The sequence below is a fragment of the Poecilia reticulata genome, linkage group LG7, assembly GCF_000633615.1.
Source record: "Poecilia reticulata strain Guanapo linkage group LG7, Guppy_female_1.0+MT, whole genome shotgun sequence".
In the NCBI taxonomy this organism is placed as follows: domain Eukaryota; kingdom Metazoa; phylum Chordata; class Actinopteri; order Cyprinodontiformes; family Poeciliidae; genus Poecilia; species Poecilia reticulata.
In genome coordinates, this window is record NC_024337.1 from 10,563,228 (window position 1) to 10,575,867 (window position 12,640).

At 39.5% G+C, this 12,640-nt stretch overlaps 1 protein-coding gene across 4 annotated transcripts in view; it reads right to left on the reverse strand.

Moving 5' to 3' along the window:
• Positions 1–4,208: 4,208 nt before the first annotated feature.
• The window catches only part of spsb1 (splA/ryanodine receptor domain and SOCS box containing 1), a 36,386-nt gene continuing 27,954 nt past the window's right edge, over positions 4,209–12,640 (reverse strand). For all 4 annotated transcript variants that reach the window (XM_017305917.1, XM_008413325.2, XM_017305919.1 and 1 more), the window contains 2 exons: positions 7,817–8,675; positions 4,209–5,632 (listed from right to left, as the gene is read on the reverse strand). In XM_017305917.1, coding sequence (XP_017161406.1) covers positions 5,505–5,632; positions 7,817–8,510 — 822 coding nt within the window. In that variant the 5' untranslated portion in view covers positions 8,511–8,675 and the 3' untranslated portion in view covers positions 4,209–5,504. The remainder of the gene's footprint in view (positions 5,633–7,816; positions 8,676–12,640) is intronic.

Genomic DNA, 12,640 nt, shown 5'->3' on the forward strand with positions numbered 1-12,640 from the left:
TTTGACAAAGAAAAATAAAACGAGGATTTCAAATGAAGCTTGTTCTAGTCCAAATTTACCTGTTCTTTAAATGGCTATTTTCCTATACAATAGGACCTATTTGGATCAGATATGAAAAAATAAACCATCATTCAAATTCAACATCTTGAAAACAAATCAATCAAACCAAAATATTTCGAAAGCGCAATTGGAAACTAAATTCATCATATCAGTAGATGCTTGAGGAATGAATATTTGTGATTATTATGCGATCCTTAAGCTTCTGCACTGAACCTAACTCTGAGATGTTCTCATAAATACATGGAAAGATGTGCCGCAAAAACAGTGCTCTAATGTAAATTTATATGCAATACCCAGAGATATAAAATAAGCTACGAGAACAACAACATGCAGGACATGCTGAACTTATCTCGTACCCTTACTTCCTGCTGACATAATAGCTTCTAGAAATCTTCCATTAACCTGTTTGCCTGGAATTAGTCGGGAGATAAGAAGAAAAGGCAAAACAACCTCTCCAGAAGGTCAGCATATGAACACAGACCATGAAATGTTGCATGTGTGTAAAATCTTACATGGTAGTCCATTTTCGTCTACAGTGTATGCACTAAAATATGGATAGGGATATTTGCTGATAGGAAAGATATGAAGTCCCCTTGATAAAACCTTCAGTGTTTGTCACAGCAATATCCTTGTTATTGTTCCAAAACATCTCGTCAAACAAGACGCACTTGCATGTTGAGCCGTTTAAAATGTCAGTGTTTCTGTTGGCAGCCGATAACAGGGTGTTGACACAAAAAACATGGTTAATGTTACTTAGTAAAGTAGTGCTGGGTTCTGTTTGCATCTTCTTTTATTAGGAGTAGCAGTGCAGCGGAAAGTACATCGGGTGTACTTTCCTGCAGTCATGCCATCAGATCTAATTTAAACTTGTGTAAATCGTTGCACCTCTGACATTAGATACAGCTGCTCTATTTTGGTATTTACGTCTCTGATGTGCCACATTTAAGAAGCACGTCTGCAGAATAAACGTGTTAGGGGTGTGTGTTCATACCGTGTTCTGATTCGACAGAGATGAGCAGAGGAGGCGACTTCTTCCTCCTGTTCGTTTCACATGTTTACATTGAGCAGCCTGACCAGTTTCTGTCTACAAAAGCAGAAGCCGGGACACGTATTTGCTATGTTTGAAATCAGATGCAGTCATAAAATGCCAATCATCCATTTTGTCTGTGAGCTGAGAGAATGTTGAAGGTTTTCAGGTTTTGGAAATACTGACACCAAGTGACCAGACGTCCAACGCACATCTGCTTTTACTTTGCGTTACACTGTTAAATCCAAACTTTAATTTAGTTTAACGTCACAACTTTTGCTGTTGATCATTTCAGTTACATTCAAGCTTTATGAAATCTGCCTGCTTTTAATTTTTTTTTTTGTTGCCAGCTGCCATTCCTAATCCCAAGCCTTATGTAAAAAGATGAACAAATGCACGGATTAAAATCCCTGTGTAAAACTGTCACACAATAATGGAACAGAAACCGGGAACAGCTGACTGCTCCGGGCCTCCAATGATACACATTGACCCATGTATTCGACTTAATCGATGTCCCAAATCTCTTTTATTGAATCATACATCTTTTATTCCAAAATCGGCACACATTTCTTGATCCATCGTCTTCCGCTTATCTGGGATCAGGTTGCACGGGTCGCCGATCCAACAGAGAAACCCAGTTCAAAGTGCTTTACATTATAAATACAAAAGAAATAAATCAAATGAGTCAAAAATCCAAAAATATACTAAATTTAAAAAAACGAATAATAATTTGCTCATACCAATAAATATCAAAATTTTACAGGTTTAAACTAGTCCCATTTTTGATAATCTGCTGTTTTCTGCGTGTTTGAACTTGCAAACAAAGTAGTCCCATAAACCACACCGCAGAGATAGTGAATCACATGTAGTTACATAACGGGTATGTCTCCAGGCCAGTGACGTGCTTTGGTGCCCAGCAGATCTCCCTTTTGCCATCAACCGAGGCGTCACATCTCACCGACACTCACACAGCTCTGCGCTATTTGCAGACAGATTGCTTGGCGTCTAGTGATTCATTTTCTCAACAGTCTCTGAATTGTTTGGTGATTCTAATTACGGAGGAAAAATTTATTTCACTTACTGGTGCTCGAGAGGTGATGTGCCATTTTTACATGCACATCCAACCAAATTGAATGTTTCACTTTGCAGCAGATGTCGGAGAGATGGAGACTCTTTCTCTTCCCACAGCTTCCTTCGAAGAGTGCATTTGAAACCTGCCGCTGCATGGAGACATCACGAACAGCAAGACTGTGGATCGTAAAACTGGCAACTTGTAGTAACAAACGATTTAACAAAATGATTTTTTTTGGTGATCTGAATTTACGTCCTTAGTTTACCTTGTTCGATTTCAGAAAACCATCTGGTTTAAATATCTACTTATGCAAGACATCCAAGATCAATCAAGTTATTTGTTAAAAGCCAGGTGAGGAATACAAGTCGGAACATTTTTCTTTTCTAAAACTGAATTGTTAATTTGACGCTTTTAACAAAAGAAGCAACTAAAAAATATACGTAAAACATGTTTTATTTAAGAGGCACACGTTAGAAAAAAATTTCACAAATAATTTTCAATGCATTTTAACAATTACTTGAAATATACTTGGTAATATGGATGGACAAAATAAATGATCAATTAAATTGTTTTGATGGTGGGGTTTTCTATTTACTTTTAATACACGGGAAACAAAAACATCCATCTTTATTTATAAACTATTCTTTCAACATAGTACTGACTAAATCTAGAAAACCACTGAAACAATTCATACATTTTCACAGTAGGCTTTTTAATACAACATAATTTTATTGTTCTTATGGGTTTACAAAATAATGAACTTTTTTTTTTTTTACATTGAACTCAATACAACAGTCTCACAAGGCCTTTGTGTGCCATAATAACTACATTTCCTGCAACCATTTTAAAAGTCTTAACTTGTAAAAGCCAGGAACTTGTAATATCCAAATCCGCCACCAGAGGGCAGATGTATAGGACTTCAGAAATGTGTATCATAAGTGCTGCGCTTGGCCTTATTTTCTAAAGATCTTCACAGGGATGTTTTCAACTTTCAGATTCATTGCAGTTCTGATCCAGGATTAAAACACTTTAGAGTCAAAACTGCTAAGCAGAAACATATGTGGTACATTTATATTTAGTCATTCCACTTACCGTCTCTGTTGAGTGGTGAGAGAAAAAAAAAGAAAACTGAAACTAAAGTACCCACCAGCATGACGTTGACGCAGGCTAATGGAGCGGAAAGATTGAAAACGCACCTTGTGTGGGGGGAGCCTGATTATGCAGGACAGCTTGTTCACAAGAACACAATTTAACTCGGATGACAACCAGAACTTAACGAGGGTCGATTCTTTTTACACAGCACAATGGATGCAAAACAGAACACACAAATAACCCAGTTTATAGTCTCCATCGATATCACACCGCAGCTCTTCCACTTTGATATTCCACTAGACAAAGCCCAGCACAACTTGAACAAAGTATAGGAAAAAACAAAAAGCCAGCCTACAGCATAAGCAAATGTAGAAGTTGATAGGCATCTTATTACTAGTAAGAAACCTGCCCAATAACTTTTACCCATGGGAAAGAAAAAACAAAAAGATAGTCATAATAGCTTAACAAAACCGGAGGCCTTTGAAATCAGTGCAGAATATTTGACAGCATTTTTAGTTTTTAAATCTACATGGTGAAATCACAAATAGGAGAATCCCATAACTCACCCATTGTATTTACCTATTTATCCTTGCAGGGTCACAGTGGCGATGGGTCAGGTACCCATCTCTCCAGTGGTCCCTGGGCGAGAGGCGGGGTTCGCCCTGGGCAGGTTGCAAATCTATTGCAGAAAAACATGGAGAGACAGGCCACCATGTGCGCACACACACACAGACACACACACCTAAAGAACAATTTGGAGAGACCAATTCACCCAACAGCCATGTTTTTGGGCTGTGGGACAAACATGGGCCAGAAGAAGAGTGCTGCTAACTGCACCACTGTCACCTGTCGCCAAATACCAGAAATCACTTTTAGATAGGATTTGCTGTATTCGACAGAACAGCCTGAGCAGGCAGAATGACTAGTCTGATCCAATAAGAGAATGAACACCACAGATAATGTGAAATAATCTTTAATAGATACTTACAAACAAATTTACACCAAGTAATACAAATCAAGTGGAAGCAAGCAAGGAAAAGTAGGGTGTACCACTTATACACATTTAAAAACATACAAGTTTATGATATGGCATTTGACAAACTGTTGGCAATCTGACCTACTTCCATTACATTTTGTGCAGCACTGTGTAGATTGTCGCTTTCTGTTAATATGGTGCTTTAAAAACCAAAGTTTATCAAGTCAGGCACCTACAAAGCCAGCATCCAAAAACCACTGACCCCCAGCTTTACACTTCATAGATAAACAAGACATAATGGTTCATGGTTTTCTGCCAGTGGGGCCCAAGAGTCAGCAAACATTTAAATGTTCTTTTTTCCTCCTTTCTTTGTTTTAATATGTGCAAATCAGTGCTCAAATATGGAGATTATGAGTTTAAAAAAAATGCTCTTGAGCCTCAACAGCACATGGTCAAGAACTACTGCACTAATAAAAAGGAGTGACAAAATGATAAAAAAAAATTGTTTGTTGAAAAGAGTTTCCTGCAGGTGCATGCTACAAAGAATCACAGTGACATTATCTTTCTGTAGAAGACTGCTGATGATATTCCTGCATTGCAGCAGCAGTTGAGCGGATACGTCCATGTTACAGAGACCTGGACGCAGTGAGTGGCCTGTGCTGCTCATAAACGGACTCAGAGCACCAGTAACTCTATAAAATGGTCATCAGCTCTTTCCTGTGTCATGTGAACAGCAAATGTATTTAAAAACCAGCTCTAAAACCCAGAATTGTATAATGCTTAATTTGAGACTGATGCGAGTGTACTGCCATCTTGTGGTCAGATAACAGCAGTGCACTGCTGAGCTTGCTGTGCTTTTTGGCTCAGTGTTCACCTCAGTGTCGTCTCAGCACAAGTTCATTCAGATTTCCAAGGCTACAAAGACAGGAATGCATAACTCAAGCTTGGAGGTCACAGCAGATGCCACATTACCCTACAAGCTAGAAGTGGTTCACCAGCGCGGTGACTGTCAGGGCATCAGTTGGATCAGTGTGTGCATAGTACTCAGTGATTCCTGATTTTACAAAGTTAAAGATTACAATTGAAAAGAGTCATAAAAACAGGATAAGAAACTCCAGAGGAGTTTTGCAACTGACAGAGAAGCGTACTTGCTGATTCACGCAGGTGCCTATATCAGTCCTGGAGGCTTCAGTAATGCTGCCAAACGGGTTGAACCCAAGGACGATCCCAGAGAAAGAAACGAGGGAGTGCAGAATGTGTTTCGTCAGTCAACTTCGTCATTGGTAGAGCAGGTAGTTCTTGAGAGAGGCTGGCAGGGGAAGTCTGTGGATTTCACTCAGCCGGTCTCTTCCTAAAGCCACCCTCACCGAACGCCTACATAGATCCATCAGCGAAAGAGGTTCAGCTAGGGGAAGACAAAAGAGGAAGAAGGGTGAGGTACAGGATCGGCTTGCAGGGACTGTGTCGTTTAATTGGTCAGCAACTGATACCTTCTGTGACCTACATAAGAATCAATGAGAATAGTTACAGCATGAATTAAACTGCAAACCTAGTTGGCTTTGTAAGCACTACATCAAGGTTTCAAATAAACACACACAAAAAAAAACTGTCAGCTGGCTGAAAAAAAGACATTGTTTCATTCCTTATGAGCAAGTTAAATTTAGCTGATCAAAATAGTTCAGGTTTGAAGCAGCTGAACCAGGACAGGGAAGATAATGACGTGGAAACTAAAGGGCTGTTGGCCATCGTTCTGGTTAAAGTTGGGTTGTTTAGTTGGAATTAGCGGCATGTAGATTCAACATCCAACTAAAATAAACACAAGGTCCCCAACACATTCTGATCTCATGTCCAAAATGGTTGAAATTTTGATTACATGCGTTTATTCTCAGGTAAATGGATTAAAAATAGATTAACAAAAAATAAAATAAAAGCCTGGTATAATACTTTTAGTTTTACAATAACTGCACACCATCAGTTGCTCCCCAGTTGTGAACACTGGTATGTTTATGTGGGAATAATTGTTTTAATTATAAATAAAATGAGATCATATTGTAGTACTTGCTGTCCTGCCCCATGCCTGCTTGCAAATAAAATCAAGACTATTTGAAGTACAATTATCTTATAAATTGATGGGAGTAACAAATGTACAAAATTCCAAGGAGGAACTCTAAGCTTAAATGGCAGTCAGTGGTTAGAAATGAGAATCTCTTTTGTTCATTGGTAATCTATAGTTTTTTTTTGTTTTGTTTTTTTTAATGGCAAAATCTTCAACTTATGCAGTCAGATGAACATCAAGGAGGCAAAATACACAACGTATTGGAAGGATGCAGTGTGTACCCACTACAGGAGTTGGGCCCACACAGGCAAATTGTGCCCCATGTTTGGCACCAGTTGCCAAATCTATCCAGGAAGTAGGTAGATTTTCCAGCTGCAACCTTTCTGTAGAACGCATCAGTCAAGCTGTCAGATAAAAGACTTGGCAACTATTGTTCTGATGAGGAGGAGGAAGAAACTAACTGCAGCTAAAAGGGTGTGGGTTTTTATCAGAGTTCAAGCAGGCCCGTGTTGGAGCCACACTTGTAAAACGTCAGCTACATGTCTACCTCTGAATAGGGAGCATTGCAAAGTCTGAAAATGGCTTCCATCTTAAGGCGTGGAATCAGCTCTGCTCTTCAGCTAAAAGAGAGATTGTCACTTCAAACTGTAGATTGCTTTTTGTGAATAAAAGATCATCTGTGGTGCCCAAAACTAGGTCAAGGGATCTGAGTCAAACATAAAAATCTAATGAGCACAAAGCACTTGGGACAGATGGGTAATACACGGTCTGATGTGCACCAATGTTTCAAGACCAAAAAGCTGGGCAAAATAGGAATAATCCAGTTGTAGTGTGTTTGCTTTAGTCCAGGGGGTCCAAAGTCGGTCCTCGAGGGGCGGCATCCTGCATGTTTTAGTTTTCTCCCTGGTTTAACGCAACTGGATCAAATGATGGCTCATTAGAGACCTAAGGAGAACATTGACATGCTGAAAAGATTACTACCACCAGGGAGATAACTAACATGCAGGATGCCGGACCTCGAGGACCAATTTTGGGCACCCCTGCTTTAGTCTCTGTGATACTGAGCAGCATCAGTTTTTGATCCTGAACAACCAGGAACCTCTTGATGTTTCAAAACATCTAGTCAGGAGGTTTTCCAACCAACTACTGGAGAAAAAGTACAGTTTGTGACAAAGTAGGGCAGTTCCCTTGAAGACCAATCTTTACAGTGAAAAATCCTTCTTCATAAGGACACACAAATCCCTGACATGATGAAACAGCAAGTCGCTGAAAGCATCACATAAATAATTCATCTGATCAAACTGCAAAGTACATTGCAGATAATTTTGAGCTATAACCTGTGCATAAAAAGGGTTACAAATAAAAGTCCTGCTATGCTTTAAAGGAAGCCTGTTTTGATGCGAGGACAAGGCATGGACTGTTTGACCTTAGTTTACAGCATCAATAAATCCTCTGGTTATAAAATCTCCATATACAGCCACACAGTTGCTCATGGCAACATAATATGTTGAAGCATTTACAATTCATACTTACGATCAAGTCCATTTATGTACCGCATTCGTATTTCACAGTGTCCCCACACGGCGCTCACTATTGGGTACAGCTTCTTGCCTTTGAGTCCTCTAAAAGCCACTCCGAGATAATGTCCATCCACTATGTAACCCAGAGTGCCCTCGTCCATGTCCAAGACCACCAGGAGCGAGTCTGGTATAATGAAGGTGTCGTCTGGCTCCAGGAAGGCCGGGTAGGTTTTTCCTGGAAGGTTCTTGCCATCGTTGTAGAGCTTACTTCTGCACAGGTCCCAGCCCCAGGATTCAGAGTTGCTCCCCACCAAAGCCGTGTAGCCCACAGAATGCAGAGGGGCGTCGCTCGTCCCAACGCCAACCACCGCGTGTGTTCCCCTCTGACGCATGGCCCAGTTGATCTCCCATACATGAAGTCCCCTCGTGTAGCCAACACGCCCGCGGATGGCGTCCGTGCTCTGCGCCACAGGGTGCCTATGGAACACCAGCTTGTTGTCGTCCTTCACAAAAACGTTGAGGGAGCGGTCGTCGTTGTTCCACGAATGCTGGATCTGAGTGTCCAGGCTGGCGGGCGGCATGTCCAGCAGAAGGTCTAGACGAGATGGCTTGGTGCGACTCAGGGCCTGCAACTCCAATGTTAGGGGACTGAACGCCGGATCCCGCATGTCAATAGTTTTAATGCCACCTGGGACTTTCTGCCCCATGCTCCAGGTGGGTATAGCAGCTCCTCGATCCCCGCCTCTTTCTCCTCCCCCCGCCTCAAAGACTAATGGGGGGAGTGGTCAGTCTCAGAGCCTCTCCTCCGTCGTGCTCCTGCAACCTGGGATGCGTCTGATGTGGACCACCAAGACGAGACGTTAAAGACCAGTCTGGACAGTTGAGAGATGAAAGCACAGAAAACAAGTCAGGAAGTCTGTTTTTCTGGTGTGTAGACTTTAAATGTGAACATTAAGAGTAGAGTGGTGAACCAATCAACATTTTGTGGTCAATTTCCAAACTGGAGTGTTTTAAAAACTACAAACATTCAAATGTTTTTCTAACCCTCTTCATGTGAGTGGTCATTTGTACAAGGGGTTTACTATTATTTTAAAATAGTAGAAATTATGGAATTAAGATTTGATTTGTCCTTAGCATATTATTTTCTCAATTAGCATGGTTAGTATTACTTACAAACACCAGTCTGAATGTATTCACTTTGCAGTAACTGATGTTTCTTAGGAACATCAAGTTACTCCAATTCCAGCAAATTTCACAAGACAAAGATTCAAACAAGCTCCATTCACACCTTGAACAAGCCAAGTGTGAACAGGAAAATGTGACAAGATTTATAGTGACAATAATAAATTCTGATTAGTAATGTTTGAAAAACACCCCAAAATTTACTTAATTTTTACTTTTATTTTCACCACTGTTGATTCATTGAGACCTTAGATATTTAATCATACATATAAATATGATTAAATAGTTACTTCATATGAAAAAAAAAGGGGAAAACAGCTATGCGTCATCACTACAGTCAGCTTATCTTAAAGGTATAAAACTCACTAGCTAGAATACTATAAATATTAAGGATATTTACTTAGAAAGCCGGGGTTATATTGATCAGTGGATGCAATCGGTGAATTTCATTTTTGGTACTGGTCATTTCAGCTGAGGCCGTTTCTTTGAAAGATATTTCATACAATGCATAAAATCTCTAAGTGGAATATCCAGTCACATGTATGATGCAGTGGGTGAGTAAATTAATAAAGGTGTGGAAGAAAGCCATGAACTGTTTTACTGCAGTGCTGTTTAATGAGTTAAAGTTTCTGTCTGCTGCTGCTTTATGAAGCGCCGCAATGTCTTATGTTTAGTTGTCTCAGTCAAATTATCATTAAACAGTAAACACATCATGAATACTCAAAATAGTTAACGGTGTCTTCTGTCATTAACAACTTCTACACTGCAGAGTGTTGCCATCGAAACCCAGTATTTACTGGGTGTTTACTGGCTACAAAGGGCAGATCAAACTAAAATCATCCGACTCCAGTCCCGAGCAGATTTCGTTTTGCATCCATCATGTAATTCCAAAAACAAAGGTTTATATCTAATGTTTACATCTACTAAGAAACAGTATGTTTCAACTGAATCTGGTTAAACGCGGGCAAAAACCCGAGAAGCTGCAGGGCTGCAAAGTAGCCTCAAAAGTGTCTTTGTTCTCATGTGATTCTTGGAGAGAGGGAAAAACATGTTAGGACAACAGTGTCCCAAGAAATCCTGAGACACAACCAGAAAACCTGTGTCTGCTGTCGTACAGCCGTTAGAGAGCTGTCGGCATAATGCATTTATGAATAACTTTCTCGGTTTCGTTTAATATCTTTGACATCGTTTTTTTCCCCTTTTATCAGCTCACCACAACATGAAGCCAACCCAGAGGAACAAGATCAACAAGTTTCTGTTATTCAACAGTCTAACGTCTGTTAGACAAGAGATTAACTATAATAGACTGAATTATTACCCAAAAAAAGGAGGCCGTTTAAACTTTAAACATTAATTGAGTTTTCCAGCTGATGTGAACACGGTCTTTAGAAAGAAGAAACTGGAGCTATGTATTGTACACAACAAGCTCCAACACGCCAACTTCTTTGTGTGTTTTTTAAAGAATTTGAGCTGGCAAGGCAATTTGAATCATATGCCACAACAGACAGAGTTGAAGCATTCTTCTTCGATTCCAAGAGACGAGACCAGATCTTACAACAAAAACAAATAAAAATAAAAAATATATGATTATTAGTATTTTAAAAATGTGAACATCACAAAATATATATTGCTGGAACTTGATTCACAGCCAGATTTATGAGTTCTACTGTTAAACTCTACAGCTTTTATAGAACTTTAAAAAGAAGGAATAATTTTTTTTTTTTGTGAATTTACAACAAAACATGTCTATGAGGATTAATATCGTCTATGGAGGCTTGCGATTTTTAAATTGTTCTATGTAAATAAAGATAAAATTGGGCTACACAGATATGGGTGAGAAACATCTAAACCTAATTTGATTAGTTGTCTCAGCTCACAGTGTTCTTATTATCTTGATAAATTAGAAAAGGCAACAATAATGAAGTTAGTTTTACTAAATAATAAAATAGCCCTGACACAACACTAAACATAATCCGAGGACTTTGAGGATATGAATGCAACAACAGAAAAGACCAATACATGAAATATATGCCAAACTGAGAAAGATTAATAGTAGAAATGTTGGGGTACATTTCCTTATAAAGCAGCAATATTCTGCTGAAATGAAAGTGAAACATTCTCCAATAATAAAAAGTGGCTTCGTAAACACATCTAGATAAAGTACAAAAACACTCTCTCTGGCAAATATATGGCTTTTCATTTTCCCACCAAATACCAAGGGCAGCTCAGATGTGACAGGACACCAGTTTATGACTGAGGTGTCAACACACATCATGCGTACTTTTTACGAAAAGATTATAGACAACGCAACATACGTGGACGCCTTTGGATCGAAATCTCACTTTGCAGTACCAACTGTATTTTGCTTTACAACAAATTACCCATACAAGCGTATTCAAAGGAGATTTTTTATGCAGGTGCAGGTCAATCTGTGCCCGACTATACAGCAGTGCCACGGTACAGAGCGTTTTGTAATGTGGAAAATTATGCTGCTGGGAAGGCCACTCTAATTAAATTGTAGACAAGAGTTCATTGAGCACCGCCTTGGCTCTTCTTCTAATGCAAGTAAACAACCATTTAAATGGGTCATGTCTCCTCACTGATTGGAAAACAGGAGGGAAGAAAAAGCAGGCAACGGGTGGCCTGCATTTGAATGTAAACCATCTTCTTTTCATTGGCTGTCCAGCACTCACAAAGAATGAAACATGTTAATTTTCACAACCTTTGGGGCAAGGACTTTACCATTATTCCTCTCACCGACCAAAATACCTAAACAGAGCACATAAAATGTCTCTCCACTTCTTGCGTTGCAAATTATTACAAATATAAAACACTGCCAGTAGTAAAAGCTGGCTTGTGGCTCGCTTTGTTTTGCAGGCTAAAAGCCTGGGCTGACTGGGGCTCCTGGGCCCCTGGTTTGGGTTAGAGTTGATTACAATGCAAGAGGAAGGTCTCATTGAATTTGCTGAGCCAAGGAAACACTTGTTTTGCATGTAAGGCTCAATTTAAACTGTGCCCAGTTTAAATTAGGCAGATTGTTGGTTGGCACATTTGGGTAAAAGTTTACCAAAGTCATTATCCTTTCAACAGTGAGAAGAACAAAACTCTTCCACGCTATTTAGTTTTCAGGACACACAATGTTTTATCTTGATAAGGCTAAAGGAAAAAAACAAAACAAAAGATTTTTAGGAAAAGTGCAACATACCCCTATCCCAATTCGTTTTGGAAAGATACTTTAATTTCCAAGGTCACCCCATTGTGGCACATACTGACTTCCTTCGTGTTCCCTATTGTCCAAGTTTAGGGATGTTTATACCAAGCCCTCAGGACAGCTTACATCAAAGACTGCACTGATTATACTGATAAGACAATGCAGGTTCAACAGAATGAGGTAGCTTCCCCCCCCGTTTCTTTTAGAGGTGTTTAAAGAGAAAATTACATGCGTTACTTGTAGGTTGAGAGTTACCCAGAAAAACGGTGTTTTACGGTTCTACCAAACATGAAATACAGCTATGAACTATTAGTGTCTACCTGAACATTGTGTGTTTAACAAGCTAATATTCTGAAAGCTGTTCATAAGGTTCCCGGTTAGCTACTTTTACCTTCCTTAACTTCAACTCTGTAAATAACGACACTTCCCGTTTAAAACAGGTTA